The 24,025-nt window shown below is 40.6% G+C and overlaps 1 protein-coding gene across 1 annotated transcript in view; it reads right to left on the reverse strand.

Annotated features, from left to right (window-relative positions):
• The window catches only part of kif5ab (kinesin family member 5A, b), a 105,994-nt gene that overhangs the window by 63,843 nt on the left and 18,126 nt on the right, over nt 1-24,025 (reverse strand). The window contains exons 2-9 of the mRNA XM_050039040.1: nt 13,657-13,744; nt 10,401-10,474; nt 9,906-10,010; nt 9,448-9,496; nt 7,240-7,295; nt 5,135-5,222; nt 4,765-4,889; nt 3,016-3,120 (exon numbers count right to left, since the gene is read on the reverse strand). Of these exons, the coding sequence (XP_049894997.1) occupies nt 3,016-3,120; nt 4,765-4,889; nt 5,135-5,222; nt 7,240-7,295; nt 9,448-9,496; nt 9,906-10,010; nt 10,401-10,474; nt 13,657-13,744 (690 nt within the window). The remainder of the gene's footprint in view (nt 1-3,015; nt 3,121-4,764; nt 4,890-5,134; nt 5,223-7,239; nt 7,296-9,447; nt 9,497-9,905; nt 10,011-10,400; nt 10,475-13,656; nt 13,745-24,025) is intronic.

Here is a 24,025-nt window from a genome sequence, read left to right on the forward strand (position 1 = left end):
GTTGTTAAAATGTTAATAAAAAGTGATAAATGAACATGTCAAACATGAAATCATTCTTTTGTTGACCAAAATATAATACAAATCATCATCTTTAACCAAAATGAAAGTTTATCACATAAAACGCATTGATTCTAATTGGGGTCATTTTTGACCCCACTTATGGAAGAGTGTAGGTGTTGGTAGGTCATGCATCTAAGGGTTAAAGAAACAGTTTGACATTTTGGGAAATGTGCTTATTTGCCTTCTTGCTGAGAGTTATATCCTTTTCCCATCAAAATTCTCAGGTATATGCAGGTTTTTTAAACGGGGGAAGACACACTAAAAGTAGGAGATAGGCTCCTTTACTAATGCAGATGTAAGACCATCCGGACAGCAACAGTATTAATGGTGCAGAAAAGTGTTGTTTTATCTCTTTCACCTGCAGGCCTGAGCAAAAATATACAAGCTATAGCAGCACCAGGCACACACACATGTACATGCTTTTACCTCAACAGGGGCCAGACTGAACAACGCCCTTCCTTTTATGGCCTAGTAGGGTCACAGACAGGTTATTGTGCTGTTTAAATCAAATATAAATGAAAGGAAATGGGCATGTACAGTATAATGGGCACTAGCAAGTGTATCTGTCAGTTGTTTTTTCACTGGTTTGGACGTCATGAACATGCCAGAAAACAGGTAGAAAGCAGCATGGAGGCCAGTGAAAAATGTTTCAGTGGTTACTTCTGTTTTTCATATCTGTTACGTATCAAGTCTCTCTCTAAAACTCAGTGGCAACTAATTTGGAACAATGTTTGAATGCAGATTGGACAGAGAGGGATGGAATTTGTGGTGGTGCATCAATCCACCCTGGTGTCATGTTTCCATCCCTGCCTATTGGTACAGGAGCTGATAAATACCTGTGACTACAGCAGAGTTATTTGTCCCGGGAGTGACTGTCAATTGTAACCTTTCCCACCAAAGACAAAAGCCAAATGTTAGCGGGTGTTAGTGGGGTTTTTTGTGCAGTGGGAGAGGCGCTTTAGATGAGATGGGTGATGCCACTCTCATGTTTGTATGGTTAATATGAAGCCACCGCCAGCAGATGGTTAGCTTATTTTATTTTGGCCTGGCTCTGTCCAAGGTTAACAAATTCCCCAACCAGCACCTCTAAAACTCACAGATTAACATGTTATATCTTGTTGGTAACAAAAAACTGCACACAAAAATGTAAACATGACCAGTTGTGGTTATTTTTGGGGGATCATGTGCTGGGACCAGTGACTTCCCGAAGTCCTCCCTGTTGCCTTGCATACTTCCGGTGGTGACAACCTTTTTGATATGAAGTGCCATTTTTAAATGTTCTTGTTAATCACTGCCATATCAATATCATGTCAATCCCTCGCTCCTCAAAATGCCTCATAAAAACTTTAGCAATGTCCTCACTTTGTTGTTTGAGGCATTGGTTTGAAGCAGCAAAGCTCATTCCTTAGCTTCCTTCCTTAGCACTAAATGGTCTCGGGCCTAAATACATCTCTGATTTACTTGTACGTTATGAAGGACCCAGACCCCTCAGATCATCTGGAACGGGTTTACTCAGTATTCCCAGGATCAAAACCAAACAAGGTGAAGCAGCCTTTAGTTTCTATGCTCCCCGCCTGTGGAACAGACTTCCAGAATATCTGAGGTCGGCTGAAACTGTCAGCTCATTTAAATCAGGGCTTAAAACATTACTATTTACTGCAGCTTACCAGTGAACTAGATATGTAACTTATTGTTAGGATAATCTGTAGCTATTGTTTTTATATTTGTCTGCTGTTGCTTTTGCTTTATGTTTGCTTTTTAAATGCATTTTCTGCACTGTTTTTAACTATTTATTGTCTTGCTTTTAGCTTTTGTTTTTAATGATCTCAAACACAATTTTATTGTTCCTTTAATGTTTTATTTTAATGTATTTCTCTTGTAAAGCACATTGAATTGCCTTGTGTATGAATGGTGCTATATAAATAAAATTGCCTTGCCTTGCCTTGCCTTATCGTCCAATCACAGTGTCTTGCTAAAACATGGTAAGTCATTCACATCCACACTCTCATCAAGTGCAATGCTAAAGCTGCTAACTTTCTGAGTATGTGTGTTTGTGCCTTTGTATCATTCTATGTCCCCTCTCTTAATGCTGAGGTTTTTACAGATTCCTTAACACAGCACTAGCGAAACTCTTCATGATTTGAGTCACGAGGTGGAATACTGATCAGTCAATCTGATCAGAGCTGATCAGATTAAATCGATGGATGAGAGGAGCAGCTGTTTGTGAGTGAAAGCTTTTTCAAGATTATTTTTTTTGGCTTTTTGCCTTTAATGACACGACAGATTAGCATGAAGGGGGTACAGTAAAGACAATGCCTTTGCACATGGGATGCCCGCCCCAACCACTGAGCTACTGGGCATCCCGAAAGCAAACTCTACGGCAATCATGTTATCGTTAAGGGCCGCTGCAAATAAATCAGTGTAGGAAGCCCTGCAAACATTTCAAATAACTCCCTTGCATACTTATTGCTAGTGTGCCATTAGTAAAGCCACAACATGCCAGCGGTGGCATACTTTTTGAGGGTGCTGACCTCTGCTTCAGACCTTCAGACAGAATCAGGCTAGCTGTTCCCCCTGCTTCCAGTCTTCAACCAAAGGTAGCTTAACATTTACAATACAAAAATGAGAGCAGTATCGATCTTGCCATCCAACTCTCGACCAGAAAACAAATAAGCGTATTTCCCAAAATGTCAAACTATTCCTTTAAGGTAGGGATACTGGGCTGATGGATGGTGTGATTTGGCTGTGAGTGACGTTGACGACATTTAGGTTGTGCTAATCTAATACGCTCAACTACTTCACTGCAGCCTCGGCTCAGTTTTGGTAAACATATTGTTTTGGCAGCGAGTATGAGGTATATATAAAAACAAACAATAATAAGACAAGCCTTAAGCAGCTGCGATACCCTGGAGGCCTGATAGATAAGAAAGGCTGCGGAGAATTTCTCCACCGTACCGTTCCTTCGGCCAAAGCTGAGATGACGTTCCCCAGGGCCGACAGAGACTTGTTGATGTTCTTGGCCTCATCCAGCACTGCTCCCTCCGCACCTGTCTTACTGACCTGACACAGATACACACACACACACACACAGCAGGAATTAGCTCATAAAGTACATCATCAGCATAAAAATGTCATCAGGGAAACCATGTTTATTTTCATGTAATGCTTTATTTTACAGGTCCTGTAGTTTGGTTTTAATTTCCTACAAATTACATGATCTGTAACTTTAAATTCATACGAAGGTTCCTGGAGATAACTGTGTAATTTGGTACTAATTATAGGGAAAACGCAGACAGTGTTCAGTTGGTACACTTCCAATTAATTAATTATAATTAATTGCCAGCGAAAGAGTCTTCTATTCAGTGCACAGCTGGTGACTTGAGCATCCAGAAATGTGAAATGTGTATACAGGCAAGCACACAAGTAAACATATCTGATGAATAAAGTTTTCAATAATCAACAAATATTGCTCATGAATTTTTCCAGATTTAAATGGAGCAATTCAAGTCTCTGTCAGTCGACAACTTAATATCAACTCAACACAACTCAAATAACAGTCTCAGAATTCTTTTTCTATTTTCCTGATCATGAGTGCCAAAAATCACACATTACTTTTTAGAAAACGGAGGAAAGGAAGGAAATTACACACCTGTGAAAGAAAGCACTTCTGTGTTGTACTGTAAATTGTTAAGAACACTTGAAGTCAGCCAGCTTTTGAGAAGGTTTGTGCCAGAGACACTTCAATAGGGAAGTCACACCATATTGTCTCAAAATCGTCATGGGATACAATTATTTACAGCGAGATAATGAGGAGCTTAATTATAGAGGAGAGAAAGTCATCCTATCAAAGCCTTCTGTGGAGCATGCACCAGCTTCCTGTTCAGCCAATATTTTTTGTATCAGCCTGAGAAGTTGTTGGAGCAGAACCATTTCCTCCATCATCCCCAGGGATGACCAACACAACTTAAAGATGCAGCATCAGCACTTAATAGCTACAAAGCACTGCCGTCAGCATCTGTATGGCCATCTACTACTCTAACCGCACGCTACTCTATATTTTGTATCAATACTATCAACACTAGACTCCTGCCAGGAGCTGAGGTGTCGCGCTCAGCCTCGTCTCTAAATGTATTTTCTATCTGCTTTTTGGAGTATGACCTATGTCCTGGAGATAATTCGTTTTATAGATGGTGCGATGAGGCGAGCTGACTCAGATTTCACCTGAAGGCCTTGAAACAAGAGGACAATTAGTTGCTTGTGGCGCTCTCCTCAATTTGACCTCTGTCTCGGCTGAAACCTGCTTTAGAGCTTATCTGAACGGAGGAAAATAGAGTTTATTATTTCTCAGAAAATGATTTTTTGTCTCCATCAGCGGAACCGATTGGATTCCTCAAAATGAGCAAACACTAAACCTGACATTGCATCAGCTAAGGAAAAAAAACATAAGGCATCTAAGACAGATAATGTTGAACTTAATGAAAATTCAGTGCAGTGCTATAAAGTGAGTGCTTTAAAATGCTCTACGAGTGAAGTTCAGAGCTTTAATGCATTGTTTATCTGCTTCTTTGATGTCTGAAAACACCTTTTGTGAGAAAAGGCGTCCCAGTGTTGCAAAATCCTGCTGACAGTGAATGTTGAGAGTTTATAGCAGTGCGAAGCCCTACTTTTAATGTTTTTTTAGATGAAATTTCTCTTTCGTCCTACCTTCTCACTCCCAGCTAGGTCGACCAGATACAGCTTCCCACACAGCTTCTGCTCTGTCTCCACGTGTTCTTGTTTGATGTTTATCAGGAAGATGCTGTGACTGCGGGAACTGTGCTCATTCATGTCTGAAGAATAAAGTGCAGAGACGAGAGGAGAGACTCTAATTCAGACTCCTTGTGTGAAACGTCATTCGGTGTATTATTCCCCACGGCAGGGGTTGTTGAACAAGATGTTCCCTTTGCAGCTCATCATGTGTTTCTCACCTTTGCACCTGGAAATTGTTATACTTAAACTGTGAAAAAAAAACCTGACATGAAACATCTGACAGAGTGAGCGTCAAAGCATAACGAGGATTAAAAGAATGACTCACTGGTGACTGCAACGTGACGGTTGGCCTTCCCTTCATCTATGACATCCATCACTTCCTCTGGGCTTGTGACAAAGCGCTCCGTGCAGCCCTTAGTGAGAGAAACACACGTGCAAACATTCATTTGCACTGAGGAAAAGAAACCATCCACACATACCTGTACAGCACAAGCACCAACAAACACACTGTATCTGCTTATGAACGCTCCCAGATGCACAATCATTTTAAGTTTAAAGGCATGCACATATGCTTGTGTCTGAACAAATACAGACACATCAAATCTTACAAAGATTGACATTTGCTTTTCTGAAAATCAGTATCCTAAAACTTCAAAGCAAGAGTTCAACATTTTGGAAAATTCACTTATTCACTGTCTGGCATCAGTTATGTTCGCTGGATGAGAAGACTGCCACCACTTAAAGCTGCAGCCAGCAGCCTGCTAGCTTAGCTTAGCTAGACTGAAAACAAGGGGAATCAGTTGGCCTAATTTTACCAAACATTGACAAAACCCCCCTGCCAGCATGTTATATTCATTTGTTTCATCTGTACATAAACTAATAAGAAACTATGATTCATGACTTTTTGGAGGGTTGTGTCTGAGACAACTTTTTGGCCCTGAACAGTTACAACCAGCAGCAGAAGAAGTTACCGGTCGCACCAAGTAATAGGTCAGCTCATAACCCCCATTACACAACATATTACAGATTAAATAAATAGGATAAAACGTGTCAAATTAAGATCTGGTTCATTATGTATAAATTCAAGGTTTTTATATCATTCTGTAGCTTCCCAGTAGTGTTTCTTTTGTATTCAAATCCAAACATTTAAATTTTGGTTGAAGTATATATGTTTTAGCATCAAAATGCTATTTGCCCAAGCCATTCTAAAAATGATTCCCATGTGACCTAACGTAAGTTTTTGCATGATGACGTTGCTACATTCGCTCCCCAGTTCACCTGTGCCTCTTTGTAACTGAACAAAGCTTTCTTTGAGTCTTATGTGTTATCACTCTTTTAAATTAGCTACATTCCTCTAAACCCTCTAAGTGGCACGACTGGTAAGTCACAAGTGGAGGCAGCGGTAGATCAGCAACTCCAATGTTCTATCAGGTAAAATTACTGGCTTTCAAAAAGAGAAATGTATATAGAGCCAGAGTGTGCAACGCTTGTTTTCGACATTCAAAATTAATTACGTTTTTGGCTTCGGGCTTTGGCTTTGGTTCCCTGTCAGAAAGGGCTGTTTGACAGCAGGGTAAAGCAGTGGACATATTGCACTGATTGTGAATGAGTAGCTTGTACATCCCCACTTCAAAAAATCCAGACTAACCCTTTCTGTTATCATTATATATTATTATATCACCGCTCCAACCTACATCACTGCTTTTTGCTAATGTCTGAGTGGAGTTTCCATTTGAAAAACCCGGCAAAATGCTGATGGACCCGTCCTTTAAGGACTGTTAGAGGTGCTGGTCAGGCACCCGAGGAAGTGCTTGGCTTTGAAGCCAATTTTTGAGGCAGCCAAAAAGTGTACTCATAACTCCTGAGTTCATCACGGCCCAAAAAGACTTTTTCCCATAGAGCGTCACAAACGCAAAATGACTCACTCCACTATCGAGATTAAATCCATACAGTCCAATAACATTTGGAAAGTCTAAAAGAGCTGTAAGATTAAATCATATCCCCATTCAAGTTCGCAGAGTGCTAAACCGGAAGTGGGTGGCACTGGCTTGGCTGGCAGAAGCACCATCGATCACCTGGGTAATTTCATACCACAAAAATACAGCTTTTTTGTCTTCAAGCACCACTGAGCAACTTTTCAATGCTATATTCAGGTCTCTTAATAAATCCATGGGTGCTCCTGGGGGGAATCTGACAGAGCCAGGCTCATAGCAGCTTCTCCATTTCCAGTATCTGTGCTAAACTAAGCTAAGACAGATATGACAGTGGTATCAATCATCTCATCTAACTCTCCAACAGGAAGCCAAAAAGCTTATCTTCCAAAATGTCAAACTATGGTATTCTCTTGACATGCACCTATAACAGAAACTAAATCTCCATAATAAGAGAAGAGAATTCAAAGTGAATCATGTCAAACTGCAGATGACTCACCTTCACATAAGGAACTCTGTATTTGTCTTCATGCACCGACAGATTGGTTTTTGTCACTAGGATGTGAGGGAAAGAGGTCATTATGTTACCTAAAGCATTATCTGTTTGTGTGTGCATGTGCAAATGAGCATCTACACGTGAATGTGTTTCACTCTTGGCACAACTTTAATCTGACCTGACGACGTTTCCCTTTATATCTGTGAGTCAAACTCTGCTAATGCGGTGTTAAAAAAACATGAAGCCCTTGCTATCAATGTTTTTAATGAGACTGAACTATTTTTGCCAAAGTCACAGAGAGGTTAAGCAGATGCCTCTGCTAATGTCAGTGAACAAAATATTAATTTTTTGGCCGAGCCATTTATTGGCCCCAATTCCTGCATTAGTCATTTCACATTTGAAAGTCCTATCTTGTCGATGATGATTAAATTTCAGCGGATTGTGGAGGCTGCTTTTTTTCTTTTGCTTGGAGACGCTATGCCAGTAAGTGTCCGTGTTTGTGTGTTTTATCACCCTACAGCCACTTTTTCTCTTCGCAAATACCTCCACAGGGTGTTGTTCTCTGTTCTGCCTCGATTCATCTCGCTTGTTGTCGACTCCTTTTTTTTTGTTCATAGCTTAAAATGTTCCTCAGCTGCTGCGAACTCCCCTGCATACAAATGGGGGCTTTCACCACTGTCTCTGGCTCGATTAAAGATGTAATCACAAGGATGCTGCCTACGGCTCCCTGTCCGGGCCTCTTCATCATTTTACACCGGTTTTATATCTCAGTGATATGACTATGAACTGCAATGTTGAGGTGCTTCTGTGTGTACAACGCGCAAAACCACAGTGCTTTATTGTCTGAAGCAGAAAAGTATAAAAGGAAGTGGGGTACACATAATAATAAATAAAAACCTCAAGATGCTATATCAACACAATATTGTTAATGCACTAAGCCTACTTGGTGAGTACAGCGAGCTCTGAGCTTTACTGCTTTATTTTTGATTGATGTTCAACGCTAGCTTTTTTTAAAAAAACAAAAAAAACAAGCAGACAAGGTTTAGGTACTTATAGCCCTGAGTTGTCTGCAGTCTTTCTCTCGGGCTGCATACAGCCTTCATTAATAAGACAGAGTAAAAGAAGTCCACACTCTCTACTCTCCCTACTGCAAAGTATTATTTTTTTCTTAACTGCTTTCTTCTCTCATCAGGATTTTGGCAGCAAGTCCGTAAGAGGAAAATAAGATTTCAAAAAATGAAATGTCCCCCCATCCCGTGACAAAATTACTGCCTTGATGACAACATTACAGTCTATTCGTATGGGGCTATGAATGTAGCTATAAGGGTTTGAATTTCCAACTGTGTACTGCAAGAAAACTGCACAGTATTAACTAGTGCTGCACCCTAATAGTCGACCAAACGTTAGTCAACCAGAAAGGTCATTAGTCGGCAAGATTTCATTCGTCGCTTAGTTGCAGAACAAAAAACAAACAAATGTGAAACTATATTAGGAGCTGCACCTTGTCAAAGTAAATCAAAACCTATATGACTGGACCATGTGGGAATTTAATTTGAAAGGACAGACACAGGAAGTGGCCACGCTCAGCAGTCAGACAGGACTCATGTTAATTTACAGGGCCGGTACCTGTGATTATTACACAAGCTAGTTAATAACATGTCGGGCAGGAAATCCAAAGTGAAGGATCATTTTAAGAAGGTGAAGGACGAACCCAAGGTGATATGTAAACTCTGCAGGCAAACATTTGCCTATCATTTGTCGACTACAAACATGACGTATCATCTGAAACATGGAAGTAGCTACATGCCCATTAGCCACTTAGCACAATCATTACTGCTTTGCTGACAGCGTCATTAACAGGCGGCTCGCTCAGTGTGTGACGTGCACGTGTAGATAAAATATAGGCCTATATTAATGAAGGTTCATTAGTACGGTTTGGTATTTCTCTGTAATGTAGCACAGTGTTAACAATGTTACTGATACTATTCTTTCTCACACCTTCAACTCAAACCATTGTGTTGCCCCGCCCAAAATATATCATTTAATAATTACATTAATATCGTAAACATGCGGGCGACTAGTCGACTAATGGCCCTAAATAATGAGTATTGGTCGACTACAAAAATTCTTAGTCAGGGGCAGCCTTAGTATAAACAAATATAAGCTGTGTTTTCAGTGTTATAGTGTCACGTGTTCAGTGCATTGACACACCATCCAGCAGATCCCGGATTTTATCCATGTAGATCTCAAAGTAGGAGACCTGCAGCAACACACAAAAAAAGCAGAAGGTAATCTTTTGAATAAAATGGAGAGACACAATAGATACAGACAGAGAAAGGATGTAAAGGAGGATCATTGAGCAAATATGCAAAATGATGTCGCAGTAATCTGTCCTCCTGTGGGTCTGGCAAGGTATTATCCTCTATTAGAAGACTGTTGTGTAAAAGGGAAAAAAAGCACAATAAATGTTGTGGGATTATCATGGTTTATATATCATGATTTATTGATGCTTGGCTGCTTCCACTCAGCCCATCCATGTGAGGATTACATCAGAGGCCCAAGCTGTATTCCCACTGAATGTATCATACAGTAACATTGAGCATGTGCATCCCTGTGTGACCACAACTGCACGCTTGATCACACAGACACACATGGAAATTCATACCAACCTTTATGTGAAACTCTAGGTTCTCATCCATAGCAAATATATGTTCGAAAATGTCCTCTGCGATGCGGGGGATGATTCCCATTCCCTGGGGATCGTGTAGGTTCCCCTGCGAGAGGAAAGAGACAAGATGAGAACATGTGAGTGAAGAGTAGGATAAATGCAGACCCGGGGATGAATTAAGTGGAGAGAATAGTAAAAGAAAGGAGAGCAGAGAGGCTTTTGACTTGAAAAGGAACAGGGTTGTTTCCCAGAGAGAGTTGTAAAGGAGGTTAGTTCCCACAGAAGGCTGGGAAAGAGAGATAGTGAGTGATGACAGTGATGGAGGGAGATGTACTGTCAGAGGAGAGCAGAGGAGAATATACTCTATTAAAAAAAATGCGTGTGTGTGTGTGTGTGTGTGTGTGTGTGTGTGTGTGTGTGTGTGTGCGCGCGTGCATGCGTGCGTGTGTGTGCCACACCAAGAGGTCTACTTTTGAATTATTTAGTGATACTGTACCTCCATAGTGTGTGTTTTTCCAGAGGACGTCTGCCCATAGGCAAAGATGGTCCCATTGTATCCACCCAGTACATCTATAATGAGAAAAGAAGACACACAAAGCATGTTACAGAAAAAGAAAAGTCTGTGAAAATGGAGAATGGCAGTAAGAGCGCCAAACAAAAACAACATTCAACACAATTGCAGATTTCAGCCAGCCAGGTATGAAAACAATAAGACAGGAAGACAGACAAAGACAAATATCTTTAACCTTTGCACCAAAGACAGATCTGACTGTGCCACATAAAGCCTGTGTGCACTGAAAGGTACGTGGTATTTAAGCTTGGTTAGGTGCTGAATGACCTCTGTGGCTGCACACAATAAACAACGTCCTACCTGCAGCGTTAAAGTCACCAGGAGGCACTCAGTGAAGTAGCAAGCGAGTATGGATGTATTATTTTCTCTCTCCATTCATCTGATAGGAGCGGCGGTGAAAACAACACATTCTGTTGAGGTTGAGGTTATAAAGCAGCTCACTGCTGAATGTCATATTGCTGACACAGTCTAATAAACCCCTGTGGTAAAAGTCAAACATGGATAAAGAAAAACATTTCACCCTGAGAGGCCGGCTGCCACAGGTTAGCTGACCACAGACTAATCATAAAGGCTCCGGCTGAAACAATGCAACTCAGCCGCCAGAGTAAATGTTGCCATTGCACTTTTCTGTAAACCATGGATATGTTACATTTGTACTTTTTATATGTAGCAGTTACACAGAAACTTTAAGTTTCTGTCTGTTTTCATTTTCAAATTTATGATTTGACGAACGCTGTGGTTAACATGTGGTTAGGTTTAAGCATGAAAACTTGGTTTGGGTTGGGAAAACATCATGTTTTGGCTTAGAATATCCGGTTTGGTCACCGCAAACGGGGCTAGAAGTATCCCAAGCTCTCGTCAAAAACATGCCCGGCTTTGTAACTAAAAACATGGCTGAAAATGTCCAGCTCTCTCGTTAAAAAATACCCGGTTTTGTCGCTACAAACATGGCAGGAAATGTCCCATCCTCTCGTTAAAAAATACCCTGTTCGTAATTACAAACGTGGCTGGAAATGTCCCATCCTCTCGTAAAAAAATACCCTGTTCGTAACTACAAACGTGGCAGGAAATGTCCCATCCTCTCGTAAAAAAATACCCTGTTCGTAACTACAAACGTGGCTGGAAATGTCCCATCCTCTCGTAAAAAAATACCTGGTTCGTAATTACAAACATGGCTGGAAATGTCCCATCCTCTCGTTAAAAAAAAATACCCGGTTTTGTTGCTACAAACATGGCTGGTAATGTCCTATCCTCTCGTAAAAAAATACCCTGTTCGTAACTACAAACGTGGCCGGAAATGTCCCATCCTCTCGTAAAAAAATACCCGGTTCGTAACTACAAACGTGGCCGGAAATGTCCCATCCTCTCGTAAAAAAATACCTGGTTCATAATTACAAACATGGCTGGAAATGTCCCATCCTCTCGTTAAAAAATACCCGGTTTTGTTGCTACAAACATGGCTGGAAATGTCCTGACATCTCTTTCACCATCCACTTCTCCTGTTAAAAAAATATAATCATATACATGTAATCTGAACTACGTCACTTTCTGAACGTTGATATGATATGCATGAAACATACAAATGGAACATATCCGTGGTTTGCAGAAACATACAATGCAACCATTTCATTCTGGTGACTGGGTTGAACAATGAGACACCCTTTCTTCCCTCTCCTCCTCTCCTGTGCTGCCTTTACTCTTGCAGCTCTCAGCTGAGCCACGTCTTCCGCTGCCTCCGCGCTGGTCATACTGAGACCGAAACACAGTGTGACACATAATAGAGGAAAGAATAATTAATCTATTTGAGGGAAAACAAAAGGACTGAGACACACTGATTGATTTGCAGCCTTTAATTGTGCAAACAAACATTTCTACAGTACTGTGTCTTCATCAGAGTCAAAGATGTTAAAGACAAAAAATCAAATGCGTGTATAGTCAACCAACAACAGGTGAGCAATCTCACTGCATAATTGATTAACCTGTTTTTTAACCTACTGGATAGTGGATCTAAAAGTGTTTCCACTGTCAATGTCCAAGTGCCACACCCCCTCTGCAGTCTGCACCACACTCACATCAGGAACAAACACAGGTATCTCTTCAAGATACAAAGATAGAACACAATAAGTACAAGTACTGCATCCATCACGTGTAACAAATTAAAGGAAACATGACAAATTCAGTCCTTCATTTAGGCTAAAGGGTTCAACTGTCTAAAGAGCATGAATCCAATATGCCTCTCTGCAGCAGTGAGTTGATAATGTCAACACCCCGAGGAGAGGATGACATTTTTTCTTTCCCCCAGGACTTTAATGCAGAGACAATAAAGAATATGTCTCTGAACGGAAATAATGACAGTCAGAGATAAGACTGCTACACAACATGAGACTACCACAAAGGAAAAGCACAGAAGTAACAGTCAGTAAGAGTGTGAGAGAAGGACAGTGAGGAGGCAAAAATAAGAGGCAGCAAAACAGAAAAAAAAACCTGACAGAACGACCAAAAGAAAAAAGGACAGAATGTGTAAACATGAATATGTCTCCAAACCAGCTTTCTCTGGCCTTGCTCGCCCTCTCCGTTACCCTTTTCCCCTGACACATTTCAAATCTCACTTTTCATCTCATTCCTTCATTTTGCTAAAGCCCCAACCTCGAGTTTTTCCAACCCTGCGCCGCGATTCATCTCGCCTTTTTATTTCGTCGTTCCTCGGCCTACTCGGTAATCTCACACTCTGCAAGTAATCTCTCGCACCAAATCAATCTCTTTTTCATGCTCCATCTAGAGCTAGTTCAATGGAGTTCCACATTCGCTTTGAAGGTGGCACAAAAACGAGACCCTAACAGGGGGGCGGTAAAGAGAGGCAGACGGAGGGAGGGGCGAAGGAAAGAAGATTCGACTCTCGACTGGTTTCGTTTGATCTAGGGACTTCTGGATATGCCGGTCCCGCCATGCTGTGATGAGCATGCATCCTGTTAATCTGTGCATGTTGATGCTCATACCTGTAAGTCATGTGACCACATTATGTCATGGAAATTGGTTTTCTCACTGCTAATGCATGCAGTCAGTGAACAGAGCATAAAACTGACAAAGCTGATACTCATGTATATGGTGATTTGCGGTGTACTGGCTTTCTCTCTCCGCTTTTGTGTCTGTCTCAAAAAAGCAAACCACTGACGTGGCTCACCTTTGACGATCTGCTTGGCACAGGTGTTGTAGACCTGTAACTGAGTGGCATTCGTGGGGAACACCTGGTCAAACACGTAGGGCTTCCCCTGTGGAGAGGAACACAGGAACAGTCAGCGACACAACGACACAGACAGTTCAAAGAGTTGCTTCACATTGTTGTCAACACCTCACCCTCCCCTGTGACTCCCTGTGAAAACCCGCCTTGGGAAGTTTGTGAAGCAGAGCACAAGGTGTGTGTGTTTGCGAGCAAAAGGAAGACTTCCCCATCATGTTTATCTGTAAAACATTATGTAAAGCCATATTGCCACTATAAAAAAGACCCCCATCAATATTTCCTTTTACACACAGAGACATGCTTTATAGACGCTGTGTCCATCTGTGTGTAGTCGCCTTGAGTAACAGCGCATATTTCACATTAAGTGGCCCATCTGTCTCTTCTGGGAGGTATGCATCCTGTCTTTGCATCTGATTTTATTTGTGTGTGTTTTTGCACCATGGAGAGCAGTGGGTGTTTTGAATGAGTGCAGCGTGAGGCCTCAGGCGAAAGGGCTGTGCGACCCCAAGAGAGACAGAGAAAGAAATCACATCTGAGGTGAAGCCATTAGTGGCAGCGTTCAAGGACTTGAGGAGTAAAGTGATGGAGTGGAGGAGTAGAGCACAGGAGTGGAAATGCAGAGAGGGCAGAGGAAAAGTAGATGACCTGAAACTAGTGAAGGCATGTGAGAGAGACAGTGCAAAGAGAAAAACACAGAAAGAGAGAAGGAATAACGAAGTCTCTCTTTTTGTTTTTACTGAATCAAGTGTCAGTTAACCAGCCTGTCACTCAGTGAGAAACCAAACAAGTCAGCCAGCCAGCTGAATACCAGCCATTAAACAACTCAAGCAGCCAACCAGCGATGTGCTAATTCAACACTCACAGGCTTGGACTGTCACTCAACCAATTAATGAACCAGCAAGCATCTTTGCACTGAAATGTCAGTTCAACCAAATATTCAGCCACTCTGTCCAACACACTCAGTCACACAAGTTCTGGTGATGGAGCGACTGTGAGCTGTCTAGGCTCCTAAATAAAAAATACCTGACAGCTGAAGGCAGTGTGTGTATGCATATATGTATGTGTGTGTGGGTAGAAATAGAAATGTGTATAAAATTTACAGTAGCAGTGTGTGCAATTGTACAAAACAGCCTGGGCCACCCACAAACCCTGCAGACATCCACTGTGAGAAGCACTGTGGAGGCTATCTGACCTTCACAGTATTGTTAAACTCACATTTTTCCACTCTGCGGTTGTATTGATTGCATGACTAACCTTTTGAGCATTGACGGTATATGCTGAGCTGTATAACATAGGTATGCTGACACTAATGGTGTAACATCTCTGTACAAGTTTGCCAAACTTTTCAGTGCAAAGTAGTGCCCAGTATGAAACTCTTTACTTTTTTTTCTTAAAGAGATAGTTTGCCAATTTCCAACCTGTATAGTATATGTAACTGAACTGTGATGAACTTCCCCCCAGCTTGCCAGTGCCCAGATCTGTCTGCTCATTACCAGCCAGCTCTGGGACTGTTGATCGAACCAGAGATGCTCTATAACAACTTATCAATGGTCTCTGCTCAAGCTACCATAGATGTAAAATAATAAGGAACCACAGGGATTGTACTTTGTCATTTATGAGGCAGGTCGCCTGCCTGCTTCCATCATGGACACAAGGAGTGTAGAAGTGGATTGAGAGAGAGCTGCCCCAACCCAACTTAGATCAAACTGTAAAATTAGACAGACATTCATTCATTTTTCGTAACCACTTATACTGTTAGGGGTCGCAGGGGTGCTGGAGCCTATCCCAGCGGACATTAGGCAAGAGGACCAGACTGTTGCAGGGCTGACACATAGGGACAGACAAACATTCATGCTCATATTCACACCTACAGCCAATTTAGAGTCATCAATTAACCTGCATGTCTTTGGACTGTGGGAGGAAGTCAGAGTGGCCGGAGAAACCCAAAAACCCTAAATTAGACAATGCTGATAAAATATAAACCAATATTCTGTTGCTACATGGTCTAGGCTAATTCTCGCCTAAAATCTTATCAGGAGCATATGTTTGCTTGTTGTTTAATTGTAATGAGTTTGTGAACAGGAAGTGGCCGCCATACTGTTTCAATGTATCGTGAAAAACAGCGGCAGTTGAAAACTGGTAAAACTAGGCAGTGCTGACAAGATGTGAACCAAAACTCTGTTACTGCGTAGCCTATTTCTGACATCAATTGTTCTCAGAAACGTACATTAGATTATCATTTATTTGTAATCTGAGATCGTTAGCCGGCCGCCATATTGCTTCCTTCTTTTTAAAACTTCCTTTATTCAATTAGCATAAAGAATACAAAAGGAGGGAGGAGTACAATTATAAACAAGAATGACAAAGAACAAGGGGTACAAATACACTTAAAATTAAGAAGAGGTTTTTAAGACATTGTAAACACACATACTCTTGGTGGCTTTTTAATTTGTCAGTCCTTTTAGTGTTTCTAAGTGCAGTTTCATTTCGTGCTTGAAGGGGTGGATAATGGGCTTCCTTTCAGACCATTTGCTTAAATGGATGAAAAACTTTCCATATAAAATGAGCAGATTCAGTATGAATATATGATCTAAAAAAATAACATCTCATTTCTGTGAATCTAAGTTCCACACATCATTTTAAAAACATGTTTAACATCAATATGGAATAATTTTACATAAATGAATTCATAAAATAAATGTATAATTGTTTCTGTGCCAGTTTTACTGAACACACAGGATTCAGAAAGATCATTTCTTGCCTATAGTTTTATAAAAACTGATTTGTTGATAGATTAAGTCTATAATTTTACAATACATTTCACTAACCTTTTTGTTGACTAAGTATATGTTGTAATACCATAGTGCTTCCTGTAGTAAAAGTGCCAAGCTTGCATTACGTCAACCACCAGCAGGAGTATTTACTGGTCTGGTGTGGTGCAGTGCATTCTGGTAGTTGTAGGTTTTCTACCTCTTGAGCAAAAGCAAATGTCACAGCCCTTTTCCTCTGTTTTCTCTTGTCATGTAGCACAAATTTCAAAAGTATTTGCATCTTTCTACTGCAAACCAAGTTTCATGCAAAGATCATTTTTCCAGCAGTGACATTCGTCTCTAATGGCATTTTGTCTTTATTTGATAGTATGACAGTAAAGAGAGACAGAAAAAATAGCCTACATGATGATAAATCAGGTAATAATGTGCAACAAAGGTTCTCAGCTGAACCAGAACGGTCACATCTTAAACCACGTAACCGCCCGGACACTGATTTATTTGTATAATTGTTGGAAAGTGCATTGCATCAAATTGCATCATTTCACTTCAAATAAAACTTACTAAAAGTGTGGGGGTCCTAACGCAACCAGACATTGGACTCGACCCTTAATTATAGAAAAGTGACTCAGCTACATCTCTTTCAAGCCCGCAGACTTCTCAAAGGGTACTTCATCTTATGACTGACAAGAAAGGTCTCTTATGTAAAGTGGATGTAGTGTATAATGGACAGGATTTACATTGGCCACAAACCAGCAGCTTTATATTCTATCCTTATTGTCAAGAGGGTTGTATGGTGAGTAGGAAGTGGGAGCTCCACGTTACATAAGCAAGTCATTAAATCCATATAAGCTCTGTGAGTCTTGTTCTGTTCATGCCCCTGTGCTAAGAAAGAGAAGACGATGTTCCCATGGGGGAAACACATCATTATTGTTATTATTATTTGGATAGAAAGACACTTCGTTGATCCCACAGGGAGAAAGATCACAAAAAAAGTTAGGCATTAAAAATGTTTAGAAATAGGAAAAAAAGAGCTGCTCCGACATGCTGCCCCACACGATGCAGCATCTCGCATGTTATTATTTCTGACTGGTCTTAATATGCTCACCAATTGCCTTATAAATGCATTTTACCGTTACATAATCTGCAATAAAGAAAATGACATTTTTCTGCCCTTTATATAAAAGCCACACAACTCGGTAGGATGCTCTAAACTGTGATTATGTTTGCACCAGCAGTCTGGGATAAAATACACCAATAATCCCCTGCACCTCCAAGTATTACATATGGGCCCCGCCGCTTCTCAGCTTTTTAAATGACACATTCAACAACAAGCCTGACACAAAATCCCAGTGCACACAAATATATCAGTGGATTGAATGAAAAGTTCCGTTACAGGCTTTCAAGGATGAATTCTTCTGCAGTATAACTCACAATTTATCATGTTCCCTTTACAGTTCACAGGCACATTACTGCGTTGGTATTCCAGTCACATTCCATTTTAACGCCTTGAATAATTTTCACCATTGTAGGGCGTACAAAACTGTCACACTGTTAATTGTTTACGATGATCAATAATGCATTATGGGGTGTGATTTTGAATAATGACAGTTTTTTATGATGTCAATATCTTACACAGGCTGAGAGCAGCGACAACACAGCAGGGAAGAAAAATTAATTTGACACAATAATCTGAAGGCATGTAGGCTGTGAAGCTGTGAAAGCCATGAAACAGAAATAAAAGTAAGTTATTTCTGTTTCACAGCTTGAATAAATGCCTTCAAATTACTGCTTCAAATTACTTTGTAATCACAAAATGTGTTCTGTGAGCTTTCTTACCCATTTGAACAAATAAATGAGTAATATGTGTTATAATAAGTTAATTCACATATATCTAAATATATGTGATTTAAATGTAGATTAACCACCAAATCACATTAATACAACTGGAGTCAGTTACCATTAACCACTACTCTGCTAAGCTAGCTTTTTAGTTAGCAAGTTTGACATGACATGTTTGTCTGCTGTTACTTTTCTTTTCTCTGTTATTATTAACACTATTTAGCTACTACCCTATTTAAAAACTCAATTACTAACATCATGAAGCATCAAAATGGGTTTTTTCAATGACAGAACAAGTAGAAATGTGGCTTAAACTAAGTTTAGCTGGGGCTATCTCACCAGTTAGCTTTAGCTAGTTTTAGCTAGCTTTAGCGCAATCAGTGCAGTTTGGTGTTTGTTTACCTCTGTTTTGTCTTTTTTTCAATTACAGCTATTATATCATTATTCTTTATTTTGTAAAACTTATGTCAGTAGTGAACTTCTAGTTTTAACTCAGTTTTGACCAATTTTTGGTTTAGGGCTTCAACTATAGCCAGAATAACTGCTAGCATTGTACGTTTCTACAAACCACAGACATGTAACTTTTGTACATTTTTATTTGGCGGATGCGTTGAAATGTTTTGTTTCTTAACATTTCAGCAACACTGGTTAATATGTGATGACAATTAGGTACAAAAACAACTTTGTTGTGGTTTGGAAAAGATGATGTTTTGGCTTAAACACCCTATTTCTGGTGGCACAATCAGCTGGAAATGCTGCTGATGTCTCGCTAAAAAACACCTGTTGCTGTTTAGTTTAGTTTAGTTTCGTTTATCAGATTTATAAGAGGACAGTGTGCAATGACATCAGTTATTTACGAGAAATTAGGGCGTCGGTAGTGTAGTGGATAGTGCCTGCGCCCCGTGCACAGAGGCATCGCCTCGCTGCAGCGGCCACGGGTTTGAATCCGGCTCACAGCCCTTTGCTGCATGTCAGTCCCCACTCTCTCTCTGTCTCCCCCTTTCACTCACTGTCCTGTCATTAAAGGCAAAAAGCCCACAAAAATAATCTCTCTTTAAAAAAAAAAGACGCAATAAATAAAAATAAAATTAAAGGTGCAATGCAGACTACAGTAAATCCATGTGCCTAGCAGAAGCAGTATGTACACACTGCACCCTACAAAAAAAAGACAATCTAAAAAACACAGCAGTGACCAGGTTACCAGTGCAGGTGCCTTATATAATAAAAACAGTAAGTAGGCTACACACTGCACGATACAGACTACAATATAGAATGCACAATAACTACCATGGTACATTGGTTTTGAACAACTGTTGTTTTTTGTTGGTCTTGAACAGTGTTCTGCACACCATCCACTATTCCCTCCACCTCCCTATGACAAAGTCATCTCATATGCATGTAATGAAATCTACATCCCTTGAGAAACATTGATGTGATATGACTGAAAAGCACATAATGTATTCATGGTTTGCAGGAACATACAATGCCAACATTTTCTTCCTGTGACTGGGCTGAGGGCTGCACATGTTTTTATTTGATTTACCAAACCAATTAACAGTTAATTAGTTCAGCATTTCAACATCCGTGTATTTTATATTTGGTTTATTGAGATGTAAATGAGTTATATGCATTGACATACACAGCAGCTCCTAATCCTGTCTTGTGTTCCATGGTTTTAAATGCAGCCTGTTACTGCAATGTACTGCTCGGTTTATACACTGAAACAGTAACTTAGATCAGAACAAGTATCTAAATAGTTCAACCTTGTGATCTTTTCCCTCGCTTTCTTGAGTAAATATTTTGAGACCAATATATTAGGTTGATATATTGAGAGTAGGTGAGACTTGTTATTTTGGTCTGCTAAGAGATTCTAGGTGCTTTTCTTGCCACTCAGTGCTTCTGTTCAAGCTGTTTTATAAAGAAAAGCCACCAAGGAGAAGAAAAAAATACTATCTGTGCCACTCCCCAGAGCTGTAGCTGAAAATCAAGCAGCATTACTGCAGCGTAAGATGTTGAGTGGAAACATTTCCACAATGACCTCCCACTCTACAGTGCTAGCTTTGCATAAAATAATTTGTTTGTGACAAAGGGTGGAGACAGGTTTGGCAGAATCCAAGCTCCAATTTTATGTTTTATTTCTCCTCCATTTCTTAATAAGCTGAACTGTTGTTTTCAAGTGCCGTAATCACAGCTGCAGGTACAAACAAGCTTCCCATCAGAACTGATTAGGGCAGAATCTGTTCCCAATGAGCCATTTGTAATGCTACACAGTATGCGTATGGTAACCACACCAAACAGCAGAGAGGGAGGAAGGAATCATGATGTGGTCTTCATTGGGGTGAATAAAATGAGTCAGTTATATAAGCTGGATGAAAAACAGCCCTTTGCCAATCATTTGTTCCGCTGGCTCCACCGTTAAAACACTAATCTGCTCCTGTGCTGCAAAAATATGATAATAGCATAAATGTAATAGACGTTCTGTAAGCTCTCTATCTGCGTGTCCATCTCTCGGCCTGTCGGTTCGGCCAGGTCTAGAAACACTTGCTTGTTTGTGTGTTTGTATAATTTAACGGATGTCTGTTCAATTATTTGCATCCACGCTGATGTCGAAAGCTGGAATGGGAAGCCAAGAGTGTGTGCATATGTGAGTATGTGTGTAGGTCTATAATGGTATGTGTGTGTATGTGTGTACATGTGCAAATAATATATCAAATTATGCTTGTTCATGCAGACATTGTACATGGCCCTCAGCTTTGTGAGTGATGTCAAACACCCACATGCCCTGTCCAGCCTGCAATCTGCTGCTGTCTGGCAGCAGACAAAGAGGAGGTGGGTTGCAGGCAGAGAGAGGGAGACAGAAAGCAAGAGACAGAGAGAGAGAGAGAGAGAGAGAGAGAGAGAGAGAGAGAGAAAGAGGGTTAATTAAAAACTGCAATAATCAACAGAAACCTTGAGAATCATTGGCAGTGGACAAGGAATAGCTGGAAGACAAGACTGAGCTGAACAGAACCAAAACAAGAAAGGAAAAAATAATCACAGAAGAAATGATGAGAGCGTAAAAATCAAGACATATAATCAAAGTAAACAGCAAAAAAACAGAGACAAAGAGAGTGAAATACAATCAAAATCAAAAATAACGGAGGGGGTGGGGTGGGGTGGAGAACATACAAGAACAAGAGAGGCAATCGACTGAAGGCTGGAAAATGAGTTAACAAGAGACGGTGAAGGGGTAAAAAGGGAAGGATGAGGGGTTTCAGCAGCAGCTGTTGAATTTAGATGGAGGCCTTCTGGTTCACAGGGTTTAATACCCTTGGGACAGAAGAGGCCCCTCTCTAACCAGAGGGCTTGTCATGAGGTAAAGCAGAGCAAATATTCAAATCTAGCGTACACTTAAAATGATATTTATCTTTTTCTGGTGGGTAAAACACATTTTGCTGTGTTAGGGCTAAGCTAAGTTACATTGTTTAGCTTAGGTGTCAGTGGTTTACAAAGATGTGTTTAACTCTTAAGCATCACAGTCAGTGTTGGGCTCGCTACTCTAAAAATGTAATGCATTACTCAGTACTCATTAATTAATTACATTACTTATTGCTCCCTGCCAACAGTAATTGGGTACACTACTCATTATATTACTTTTCCGTTACACTCCATAAAAATGGTATTTGCCTATCTCCCCAAAATTGAGATGTGTGCCTCTGTGTGAATGTCAGAGTAATTGCTGGTCAGTGTAGCTAATGCTAGTTAGCTTATTTTAACTGGAGGTCTTGTGTTGCCTGTGACAGGTATTTTCTGCCTGAAAGACAGAGTCACTGGTAGAGCAACTTTTCATCCACAACATATCCATCCACACGCTTCATAACTTCTTTGTAACAGCAGCTGTCCACGATTAAAATCTAATTTTGGTTGTTTGGCCAGTGTAGCGCTACAGCTGTCCTTCGCGGCCGAGGAGGGCTCACCTTTGGTACGGTCTATATCCTGGAGCTCCAAGCTGTTGTTTTGTTGGTCGTAGGAGCCACGGTGTTTCGGACCAGAGGTTTGAGGACGTGGTTTTTGCAGTGGAAGGAGCTTTAGTCCGACTACCTTCATCACCAGTGTTCTTGTCATCTTTACTACCGACAAAATCAAAGTAACAGGAATATTTCCTGCTGCTAAGGTAAGCGTTTCCAACTAGCTTGTTGCTTTATGACGTGCGCGTGCAGCACAACAATTACTAAAATGAGTCCGCTGAGATGATTGTTATTGGCTATTTTAAGTCAGTAGTGATGTGATAACAAAAGTAACGAGTTGTTTGGTTTTGGAGTAACTGTAATATTATTATTGAAATTTCATTAGTAATAATAGAAATCAAATACAATTACTGGGAAAAAAAGTAATGTTATTACGAGTAAGGCGTTACCGTTACTGCCCAACACTGGTTACAGTTAAATGGCAGCAGAAATAAACAAGTGCTCATTTTACATATCTCCGCAATGGAAATCAATTGCCAGTTGTCTACCTGGAAGCGACTATTGATGTTGAAGTGCGACATCAGTGATTCAGGCTATAGACCATTTCATTGCTCTTCTGTTGCTAGGGTAACAGCTTTGGTCCACTTTTACTTCCAGTCTGTTTTGTATTAACAAACGAGGTTAACTAATTAGTGTTTTGTCACATTTTAAAAGCTCTATAGCAGAACCACAATTTGCTTTGGAAAGATATAGGCTAGATAAAGCTTTGCACTGCACTCAAACAGGGGTTACTGCTGATACTGGGACGGCATTATCGTGAAAGTGGGGATACACCAATTTATTGGCTGATCATCAGTATTGGTGATATTTCCCTGGTTAGGTCAGTCAGCAAATAAGATGACATTCTATGATGGCAGTGGTTGATGTTTTTCTTTTACGTCAGATACACAGGCTAAAAAGCAGGGCTTGAGACTAACGGTGTCCCAGCTTCCCAGGGACAATACAAAATGTGTTTGGGACAAACAGAAATCTTCCCCAGGACCCCTTCAGAAAGAAAGGACACAGTAGACTCAGCACTGAGCATCAGCATCACCCTGTTGTTTCCCTGATAATGCTACATTGTCAGTAACAAATCTATGTTGAAATCAGGAGGAGGAGAGCTAGTTAACGTTAAATGTTAGCAGCTCTAACTCGAAACTGCTAAATCTAGGGAGCAAGTCACCAGGTTGGCAACACATGGTTGTTGGTGGTAACATGTCAAGAATTGTAGCAACGTGCCAGAAAAGGCAAGAAGGAAGAAGAATGCAACTGTATCCTTCAAGCATGGGTGTTAGGTTGCACAAATTTGCAAATTTGCAATAGCTGTGACCTCCTTGTCAAATGTCAGCCTCCTAGGGCAAAACCTGTGGCCGCCAATGAATGGGGAAATTCCTGTGGTCTGACCAACCGACAAAGCGAGCCAAGGAGCTGCTAGTCAAGCTAAAAATCAGCATTACTCATTTGGAGTCAAGGATACAATGTTTTGGCGAGGATGACATAACTTGGCTCACAAGAAAACTCCACAAGGCACCTTAAAAAGAAATCATCATCATCATGGTTAAAACCATAGACTGTAAAGACGGATAATATGACAGCTCCCCAAAAGTGAAGCCAAAACATCTCAATCACTCCCTGGTAGCTGGCTGCAATGAGTCATAAACCCCGCCCCCCTCCTTGTTAGCTGATGGAAAATGTGTCATACTAAAAGTTCAAAAA

The sequence above is a fragment of the Epinephelus moara genome, chromosome 24 (genome assembly GCF_006386435.1).
Source record: "Epinephelus moara isolate mb chromosome 24, YSFRI_EMoa_1.0, whole genome shotgun sequence".
NCBI lineage: Eukaryota > Metazoa > Chordata > Actinopteri > Perciformes > Serranidae > Epinephelus > Epinephelus moara.